Genomic DNA, 11127 nt, shown 5'->3' with positions numbered 1-11127 from the left:
AGCAGGAATAGATTGCTCCTCTACGCAGAGACAGGCACAAGAGCTAACCAGGAGCTCTGACCTTCCCTTGACAACCAGGGAGTTACTGATTAAAATCCAAATATTTTAATTAAAAAGTATCAATTTCAACAGAAATCATTGGAAAAAACGTTGAAAGATGAAATCTCCAGTGTGTGAGACAGAAAGAGACAAGAACCTCCCAGAACAGCCCACACCACAAGAGAAAAGCCATTGTGCTTCAGTGAGAAAAAGCCAAGGTCAAATCCCAGTCAGACTATCTAATCTAAGAGGTCTATTGACTATTGAAAGGAGCAAGTGATAGGAAAACAAACATTACATTATCTCATTTTCCTTGAAAAAACTCATTTTTCAGACTGCCCCCTCTCAATAGTGTAAATGTGACTTTATATTACTAATGAGTGTCAAAACAAATATAAACTGTAAGGAACTAAAACAACAGAGAAAGTGGGGTCCTTTGTGCTCATGAATTTTAAATAATTTTACAAAACAGATCTATAAGTGTGCTTAGCTGCCAGCTGATGCATTTGGAAGTCAAAACTGAGCCACTGACACAGCAGAGGCTTCCTCTGTGGCGGCATTCTCCGCTTGATATTGCAGGACTCAGCTTTTTTGTAGCCCTGAAGGACAATGTTCTAGCACTGCCATGACTCATCTCAAAGGCCACCAAGTTACAACCAGGAGTTCATTGCTCTTGCCTCATGAGGAGGCAATATAAAGCCAACCCACAAGCCGTAGTGCTAGGCTGGGGAGAGGCCATTAAAGCTGGCCTTGCACTCAGTGAAGCTACTCCTGCTTGAAAATAGTGCAAATCCTGCTTTAAAGCAGCTTATTCCCTTTTCAGGCTTACCTATGGTTTAACAGCAAGAGGATACTATGTGCTGAATGAAAGAATAATTGGCTCTTGTAGACTTGACACATAACTCATCTCAGTGCCCAGATAATGAAATTCAGCCATCCAACAGCATCCCTGCACACTGCACAGCATTAGCAGACCTCTGTTGTATCACAGTGCTACACAGCAGAACCACACAGCGTTACTAGTGAAGGAATGTAACCTCCCAAAATGTTTCATTTTTCCTGCAATTAAACGGCGTCGACAGGGCTTCTCCCCCTCATGCTGGCCCAGACAGATGTTCTGCCAAACTACCTTCTAAAAGGACTTAAATCAGCAATTCTAGAATTACAATTGGAATTCTAGTTAAAAGGCTCTTACAAGTAAAAATCTGAGATACCTTCTACCATCACAAAGTATCATCACAAAGAGCAACAGAAGCTAACCCATACTCCCTAGAGAGTCCTGTTTTCCAAGTCAGTTCCAAAAACTTTTTGATTATGAGTTAAATAGTGTCCAGCAATATTTTTAGTATTTAACAGGCATACAGTGCAGCACTTGAACAAACAGCTTGATAACAACAAACATGTTGCTGTAAGCGAAACCAAGGAAGTTTTTGATCTCCATGACTTCAAGTGAAACTTAAGAAACATGACATGAATTCCCTGACATATACATACAACACATTTGCTGGGCAGCAGCCCCAGATTGCAGTTCACTAATTTACATTTCTTGGCTTAAGTATGTTTTCTTGATCGGTGCTGCATAATTTCCTAGCTTGAAATCAAAACTCAGAAGTTGGAGTTGCTACCTCTCACCAAGGCCAACAGAGTGCCAGTAAAGGAAAAAAATATCACTTATTTAGCATAACAGAAGTTAAATGCAGGAGAACAAAAATTGTTCACATTACCTAAAACAGGAAAGGTTTTCCAAGTTACTTTGACATCAGTATCACATGAGTAATACCTGCCACAGGTAATAGAAGGAAAATAAATACAGGAAGAGAAGCTTAGAAGTGAAAGATTAACATTGAAAGAATGCAAAGTGAAAACTGGAGCAAAGAAAAGATTCAGTAAAAACATAAAAAGTAAGCCTTTGTACAGCCATTTTGAATCACATTATGACATGGCCTGAGAAATACAGTTTGATTATGAAATCTACTAGAAAGTCAATTTTGTGGTAAGAAAAAGGCAGGACACTAACAGGACCTGCTTGGATGTGAAATGTCTTTGGGAAAAAAGGCAGAAGAACAGATCCCAGCCAAAAGATTTAAAAAAAAACCAAAACAGTTTAACTTTTCAGAGGATCTTAAGGATACTGCCACAACTATAATCAGGACATTTCAGAAGAACTGCATTAGTAGAAAGCAAGCCATCCACCGTGGTCTGCTACAGCAGGGAGGGAGCTCTCTAACCTCACGAAAATTGCTAGTATTTCAAGTGATAAATTGCAAGGAGACCCCGGCCACTTCCCATTTTTCCTTGCTGGCAATTTCCATGGCAGTACTGCAGGCTCTGCTGGGTCCACCTTCCTCCCCTTCAGTCTTCTGGCTGAGTACACAAAGGTGCCGCAGTGCATCTGTACCATTTGTACTATTTCATTCTGTATTGCCTTACACAACAGCTTTGTGCAAACAGAGCTTTGGGGTTTGGGTCTCTTTTTCTTCTTCACTTAACCCCAAACATTTACTGTATTTTTGCTGCCACCAGAAATTGCTAAGACTCTCTCTTAAAACTAGACTCTTACCTTCAAAGAATTGCTGCAAGGCCTCATTTTCTCCCACCACATCCATGAAAAGCCAGAAGTGTTTTGCTTTCCTACTGCTTGAAGAGTCCCACAGATGATTATGAACGTGCCAAGGAACACATCATGTTTTCGCTGGAGGCTTCAATGACTTTGTCCCAGCTGATTTAATTTCTTCATAACAAGAGCCAGGGCTGCACTTGAACCCTGCTACACAAAGGAGAATCTGACAAGACTTTTGAGGCAAGATGAAGATGATGTGTGTTCTTCCATTCACTATGTCTAATGTTCTTGTTTTAAGGACCTTTGGTCCCGGTGCTAACCATAATTACACATGCGCAAAAAAATGCAGCAATAAAAATTACTTGTCTCTGTACTTTCACACAGGTGATGAAATTAAAACCCCTGATGAAAGCAGCAGCAATCAGAAATGCAAGAGCAAAGCCATTGCCAGTTTCACTGTATGTACCATCCCATGTAAGCAGCTGAGTGTCAGACTAACTGCCCTAAAAAAAAATCATCTCCCACAGCAGTTTGATTATAAGGAAGCAGAAATTCTATCTTATTATTATCAAACTAAATTACAGATTAACCTGTTCATCTAAAATAACATTAAAAAAACATATGGGAAAGGTGGACACTGAACAAAAGTTTTTTAAGGCGAGTAGCAAATCCTGTTTAACCTTCTTTAAATTGATCTTTGTACACTGAATATTTCCTGTTTTGTCATCCCTAAGCAAACAGGAGAAAAATAATCAGACATTTTGAGCTGGCATCTGTAAGAAGCATTTGGTTGTGAACAAAAGCTTCAACAAAGTCAAGACAACTGGAAATAAGGCCATTTTCTGAAGTAGTTGTATTCACCAGACAAGGAACTGTTGCACAATTTTTACAAGCCTAGACACTCAGTGACACAGGTTTCTCATGAGAGGCAGCTTATATTAAAAACATAGAGAAGAATTTTGGGGAAAGAACTTGAAGACAGAAGCAAGTCTATCAGTATATACAAGATTTTGATGTAATCAAGCCAAACAGTCATTACCACCAAGATACATTGGGTACATCTTTGTAGTCCCCAGTAGGAGTAAATCACCTCAGCACAATAAACTTTAGATACCATTTATGTACTGACACATGTATAGAGGACTCCTCCTCTCTGCTTGATTAAGCAACAGTTGTAAAGGATTATTAAGTCAGAACAGCAGCAGCTACCAGCTATCATTTAACTACTGTTAGTTAATCCTGGAAACAGTTTGCTTTCATTATGTAAACTAAGGACTAACAATCATTTAAGAGGCATTTATGAGCGTAACATAAAACACACCACCAACAAATACAGTTTGTTTTCTAAGAGTGAGTAGAACCAGACTTCCTTAGCATTACTAAAATATTAAATAATCTTTTGACAATTGAAGGTTGAACTCTTGCAGGTTTCTGCAGTAGGAACTAGTACCCAGTGACAGGAGAACGATAAAAATATTTAATCAGTACTGAAACAGCCCAGGATGGCCATAATCCACTATCAGTACAATATTTAGGTTCATCTGTTTGTTTTAATGGTAATATTGAAATGCCTGGTCAAAGCCAATGCTTGCCAAGTGTTTTCAGGCACATACAGGTGCAAGCAACACAAGTATGGTATTAAATTTCACGGCTGATTCTATTTACTTTTGTAAAAATGGAGAATGCTGCAGTATGTCCATGAAGAACAGTGTTATTTTTGTTCTGCGTTAAACAAAAGAAATCTTCGTCCACTGTGATGCTTCTTGTTAAAGAACCAACTAAATAAACTTGTCTTTACTTCTAGTGTTTGTCGGTATACCTGCCAGTGCTTTATTTTAGCTATAACTGATAAATGGCTGTCACGATCAAGCCCTAATGTTTTTCCAAAAGGGCTTTTACATAGCAAGTCTACTACATACCCACAGCTATGTTCCTTGTAACCCAATCAACTGTTTGCTTTCAGCTCAGACTGTGCCCAGAGAAGAAGGACCACTTGAATTTGAAGTGTAAAAGTAGCACTTGAACAGATAAAGCATCTTCCAGAAGAAGCCACAATCCATTTTTGGGTTCTCTTTGTAGGAAATTTTGTATGTGAAGAAACTGCTAACATTATATGGAACTTACCACCACTGCGTTAAAGAAATCACGTAATGGATATTTTCCAATTTCAAGGACAGCGGTGGGAAACTGATGTAGAAAACACTAGAAACTGAAAACACAAAAAGAAGCAGGAGAAAAGAAATAATCTGAAGGAATGAAAAAATTGTAATGAAAGGAAATGAGAGGCGAAGAGAAAGTTTTTAGCAGTCAGATAGGGATCAGGACAGATTTCTAACCAAAGAGTGAGCAAGGTAATTTTATAATTTCTTGATGGTTGAAAAGCACCCTTTATTATGGTGTTGACTCTTCACTACATGTTTCTCTTCCTACATTGTTTTAAACATGAAAAATATAGGAAAGCAGCACTTTACACATGTATCCAATCACTACAATGAAGACAGTAAGGCATTTATTCCCTCCTCATAAAGTCATCTCAGTTTTACATTTTTGAATGACTTATCACAGAGGTTCACATCATTCTGCAACACAAAGAGCAAGACAGACACTGCTTCAGACTAACACTTTAATCAGAAGTTTTGTTTTTAAATGTAAATTACAATCACTAATACACCTGCAAGTGCTTACCACATTAGTTCAACTAAGTATTATATGTACGCATATACAGCATAGGTCAGTTTTAAAACAATCACAGTACTTCTTAGTGCAATCTGCAAAAGGAGAAAAATCTTGGACCCACTTTGTGGAAATAAATATCAAGTGACAAAAAAAGATTCAGCAATTTTAGTTATGTATATTCAATGAAGTTCAGGCATGCGCAAGAGTAAAAAGATTTAGAGCTCTTCCTTGTAATAGCCAAGTTTTGCCAGTGACATCTCTCTTCTCAGCTGCATAACTTCCCAGAACATCTGATCCACTAAAAAAAGACAGACATATCACATTAAGCATACAGAATTCATATTTTCTTTCAACTTACATACACAAGCTGCCTCACTGTACATCAGTTTAGGGCAATTTTAAAAGCAACAAACATACAATAGAACCACAATTAATATGCATGAGGGCTATTTGTGCTTGGTAGTGACAAAATTTGTTATTCATTTTAAAAATTCTAAATGATGGTCCTATAAAAAAATTCCCCAAATTTCAGACAATTTCTTTTTAAATTGGGCAACAAAAATACAACTTCTTCTTAGCTTCCATTAGTTGCTATTTCTCATTTTAATTGCCCTGCCCCTTGATTAATTTTCTATAAAAGACTGACAGAAAATAAAAAAGTAGAACTTGTTGGATAAGAATTGTTTCATCACAGGATCTTTAATTTTATAACTTTTCCACTTGCAATATTTCTTCTTCCCTCTTTTTCGTACAAGTAATCTGCCAGCAGAATTAAAATTGGGGAGGGAAAAAATACTTTTTATGAACTAAATGATTCTGATCATGCTGAAGAGATTTCATTATTTGAAGGAAAAAATGTTAACTCGATTTCTTTATCTCAGTAGCAAGTAAACAATTTTTAGTTGAAACTATATAGATCCTTGTGGTCAAAGTAAAAGCCTTTTAACTATAAACCAAATTAAAACTTAAATAAAACATTTTCAACATCTTCTGCAATGCTAGTAAATAAGTAAAAATTACTACTGTCTGAAGGTTTTATTAAACATTATTTAGTGTATGAAATAAGTGAATTTCTGGTGATTTCCATGAAAATAATTCCCTTTGACAAGGCAAGTTAACAGCATTATCTGTCACCTCAGGAATACTTCAGGTTAGAAATGGAAACAAAAAGTGTAGCTAAAATACTGAGCTCTTGAAATTGGGAAACATCAGAAGCGATGATGATAGGTGAGGTAAATCAAAGTGGTGCTAATTCCAGCCAAATTCTGGATTAAGCCAATCCACACAGATATGGGAGACTGAAGAATGAAACGCACAGATATCCATAAACATTACAATGCTGTTTTATTCTACTTTCAAAAATGCAACTGAACTAAAAAAAAAGATACAATATGTTAAAAGTGAAAGCTTTTTCTTTTAATTAGCGATTGACACAGGGCTAATGACACTTTTCCCGCTATTTGCACTTAGAAAATCCAGGAGCCCAAGTGATATGGCCTGCTTCAAAAAACCCTTGGACTCAAGGCTGTTGGGCAATATTCTTGGACCTTGACAGGAAATACAATTAAATCAATTGCGTACAGTTTAAACACAATCAAATCAACATACTTTCCTTTTATAGTGATAAACAGGTAGAACAGTCTTGCAAATGAAGACCAATAACTACAGCTCCAACACAATATATTTTTAAATTCCAAAGTTAAGTAACTAGGTGTACAGTGCATACATTTTCATAACCATCTTATTTTCTATGGGCATATGGAAACTGAAGACCACACTTAAGCAAGTTCCCAAACTACTACACAGATTTTAAATAGGCAGTTATTGGATATGCTATTCTGACAGGAACAAAGCAACCTGGTAAATCAGGGTGGGAAGCAAGGGCAGAAGCCTGATGCAACAGCAGTAAAAAAAACCCAAACATTTCCCTTTTTGGGGGGAGAGGAAGAATAATCAAGCTTTACATTGTCGGATATGTTTATAACCAGAGCCTTAATCAAGAGACTTTGCCATGCCACAGCAATGCCCAAGGCCTCATTTCTCAGCTGCACTCAGAGGAACAATTACAGTATGGTTTCCTGTTTATTTTTTACAATTTAACCCAAAATATTGTCATACTTGCCAGTTCTCCCCGAAAGACATTCTGACAAGAAGGGCTGCCTGACTTCTCAATGCACAAAATGAGAAGACACACCAAAAGACCAAGTTAAAGAAGAAATAATGGCCCAGATCAACCAAACCGAAGTTTTTTTGGTCTAAAATATCTCCCTGTTCTGTGAAAAACACTTCATTTTTTTTAATACTGTGTAGAAAAACTGTGACTAATTCCTCCTGTTACAGAATTTTTCATAACATTTCCTACTGAATAACGTAGAGTTTTTAGATGGACTAAAAATCACTGGTTTTTAATTTCTTCTTCTTAAAAATAAAACTTTATTGGAGGGTGGGCTATCACCCTCCAGTTATTTATATATTACATAATGTATTATTTTTGTAATTACAACGACTACCAATAGATAGCTTCCCTGTAACGTCGGGTCACTGCTGTTGTGCACAGACAGCAAGTTATAGACATATGCACGACGTAAATTTCTGTTGATATATGCCAAATACAATGTCCTACTCACCATCTTGCTGCTTCAACAGTCCTTGCTGGATGTATCGAATATACGTAAAGAAGTTACACACAGAAGTTATCTGAACCCATATAAAAATAATGGTGGTTAGTATCATTTTGTATAACGGTATTTAAAAAAACCCTAAAGAACTACTACTCAAAATGAAATCACAGTAAATCTGCTTACCCTGTAACGACAGAAAGGAGAAATGTAGTAATAACTGCTTGAATCTCCCAATTTGATTCTATGCTTGCATGACTTACTTTGTCCACTGAGAGCACATTTCCTACAAAATATAAAGTTTGCATGATTTAATAAACAAATGTGACATTAATGCCTAAACACTTGCATGTGTTTAAGGTAATGCACGTAACTGCTTCATACTGGCACAGATACCGAGTCTCTGCCTTCATTTTACAAGTTGCAATTGTTACATTATCTTGTCAACTATTTTAGTTCCACAAGGACTAATTTTGTTTCAATACCAGTGCATCATGATGCGTTTTCTGATTTTTAAACTTTCTTCAGCTCTGGTCACATACCTCCATAATCACTAACTCAATTTGGCTTCACAGCTCTGGAATAGTGGGATTTCTTTCATTTACTCTTCATATGTGAAATAAACATTGTTTAAATTATCAGCTGATGCCAACATTTAAACAGATTTTTTAAAAATTCTGCTTGATGTTGCATTTCATCATAAAATATATCAGCCCTACAGAACAGCAGCCAATTCTCTGAAGTCTCTCTCAGATGCGTTCTAAGACTAGCTTTCAATTTATGTCCAAATTGAAATGATGCTTTAAATTCAGGGTACACCATAAATTGAGACAAAGGAAAACAGGCTGTCTGGCAAGAATTCTTTCCATTATCACTATAAAAAGTTAAATAATCAAGTAATTAAATAATCAAGTAAAATAATCAAGATTACTTCTTCTGGTGTATTGCAAGTAAGCATGTCATATTCAGGACCAAGGAAAGGTCAGAAGTCACCATGAATTCTTCCCCAAAAAAAAATTCACAAAAAGGCAAAGAAATTTTTAACTTTTCTTCCAACATTCTTTAGAAAAAGAAGGGTTTAATCTCTTGAAGAAAGAGATATTAATACAATCTTAAAAAAGGTAAATAGAACAGGAATATGATTTATTTGGAATTTCTGTATTGCAGCATCTCAGATGAACTGCGTTGTCATGACATCCACTGTTTCACTGATTTTAAAAGCTGCTGGCTCTTCTCCCTTCCATTTCTACCTCATGAAATTAGGGAGTCTAAGAACAAGCAGCCTTTCACAAGCAAAACAAAAGTGACTGAGCTTCTGTGGTTCTAAACAGTGGCTCAGAGGCCCTTTTAAATAGCCTGCAGCTGGTCCAGAGAACCATGTAAGACAGGAGAAAATTGAAGAGTGTGGATGATTTTCCACAGCAATTTATGAGGACTGACAGCAGCCCATTGATCCAAGAAATCCTATAGCAGCTGAAGGAGGCTGATGGCAATTTCAGTCAAGCTTTTGTGAGCAGACAGACTTTCAACGCTAGAGAAATAAAGCCCTTTTTTAACTTCTGCCTATAGAATTACCTTCTGTATGTTATCTTCCATCACACCAGGTTAAATGCTGGCATGACGGCTACTACTAACAACTCAGTTCTGTGCTGTACAGCACACACGCAGCTTCGTGCTTTGTTCCCCATGGGGACAATTATTTGAATCCTGTGGGGAAACCCAGCTGCCTTTTGTTAATGCAGCACTTACTACACACCACCACGGGCACCATTCAATAACTTCTGCATCTCAAGAACCTTCCTTCACTGTTATCACAGCTCTCCACTCCTTATTTTGCCCTTGGGCTATTACCTGCTATTTCATGCACATGTTTCCCTCATCCCCCAATAAAATAATTCCTTTGAAAATATTACACTCATTTACGTTATTATTTATTTAGTTTGTCTATATTTTGTTACCTATTTAAGAACATGGTTTCGATAAAAATAGTGCTTTGCACCATATAAAAATAAAAAATGAAACTGCTACTCTGATTCAGTGAAAATGGGAACACCTGTTTTCCATTCAGTGCCAGTAATCATATGTAAGGCAAAGCACATTTGCTGTCAAATCACACTTAAATACTGCACATTCCTTAGCAATTTCTTATCTACATGCAATACCACAACAATTTTTGCTGCTACATGACAGCAGAAAAAGGGAAAAAGTATGCCTGGCCTTTTGATACCTCTGAAGTAACTAAATTACTATTCGTGCATAGTCATGTCAAAATGTTACTCTATACCTAGCCAATCATTTGAAGATTACGTATGTTCTAACTGAAAATTTATCTTACATTGTGAAAATGGGATAAAAATCTCATGAAACTTCTGAATGATGGAACTGAGTTTCCTGTTCCTCAGTAAGTATTTCATCATGTCAAGACTTAGGGAAGTTGCTTGAACCACAATGATTTTAAATCAATTTGCCAATTGCTCTTTAATGACACGTGACTTGTTTCAGTAGCATCTGGCTGTCCAGATTCTCTGTTGCATTCACAGAGCACAGCTCACAGTGGTGCATCTCAGACCTGAAATCACCACCCCTCGATTAGCTCCATTATTGGTGGCAGGCCCTTCTGATGAGGGGCTGTTAAAGCTGAAAGAGCATGTTTTCCAGTGACAGGAGTAAGCTGAAGAATATATGAATGCCTGAATTTTGTAGGGTAGAAAAGATCAAAAACTAAGTAATAAAACACAATTTTCATTTTATACAGCTTCTTAAAATAAACAAAAAAAATATATTAAATGTATTTTTCTTTCCACTCAAAGAGAGGAAAAACAAAAACATAAAACCAATAGCGATGAGGAGGAAAAAAAATCTTAAGCCAGATGAAAACACTTTGATGCAAGTTTTCTAACAGAAAACTGAGCTCTGTCAAAAGAACTATTACAGAGAGAACTATCAGCTTGTCCAAAAGATCTCCATCAGAAAAGTCAAGGCTGTCTCAAGATTTGGAAGGCTCCAGATTAACACTGACCTTGCTTGCTTAACCCTGACTAAAGTACATTACAAATCCCTTCCTTATCCTCCACATCCATCAAAGCTCCACTGCCTCAAGCAAGTCCCTCCCATCTAACTTTAATGTCTCTATCAGTACCTGACAAGTCTTGTTTCAGATTCCTCTAGGACCATCCCAAAAGTTCTAAAATAACCTTCCCGTCATTCAAGCATATTTCCTGCTTTAGGTTCAAA

General features: G+C 36.8%; 1 protein-coding gene across 3 annotated transcripts in view; it reads right to left on the bottom strand.

The window, feature by feature from the left end:
- Positions 1-5205: 5205 nt before the first annotated feature.
- The window catches only part of RAB3IP (RAB3A interacting protein), a 22999-nt gene continuing 17077 nt past the window's right edge, over positions 5206-11127 (bottom strand). For 2 of the 3 annotated variants that reach the window (XM_010184372.1, XM_010184373.1), the window contains 3 exons: positions 8080-8179; positions 7903-7972; positions 5206-5573 (listed from right to left, as the gene is read on the bottom strand). In XM_010184372.1, the coding sequence (XP_010182674.1) occupies positions 5491-5573; positions 7903-7972; positions 8080-8179 (253 nt within the window). In that variant the 3' untranslated portion in view covers positions 5206-5490. Of the gene's footprint in view, positions 5582-6054; positions 6071-7902; positions 7973-8079; positions 8180-11127 lie in introns of all 3 variants that reach the window. The other variant, XM_010184371.1, reaches the window with a different exon arrangement.

Source organism: Mesitornis unicolor, unplaced genomic scaffold (assembly GCF_000695765.1).
Source record: "Mesitornis unicolor isolate BGI_N332 unplaced genomic scaffold, ASM69576v1 scaffold37145, whole genome shotgun sequence".
Taxonomy (NCBI): Eukaryota; Metazoa; Chordata; class Aves; order Mesitornithiformes; family Mesitornithidae; genus Mesitornis; species Mesitornis unicolor.
The sequence above is the reverse complement of the archived record's forward strand: the minus strand, read 5'-3'. Positions and strand labels throughout refer to the sequence as shown.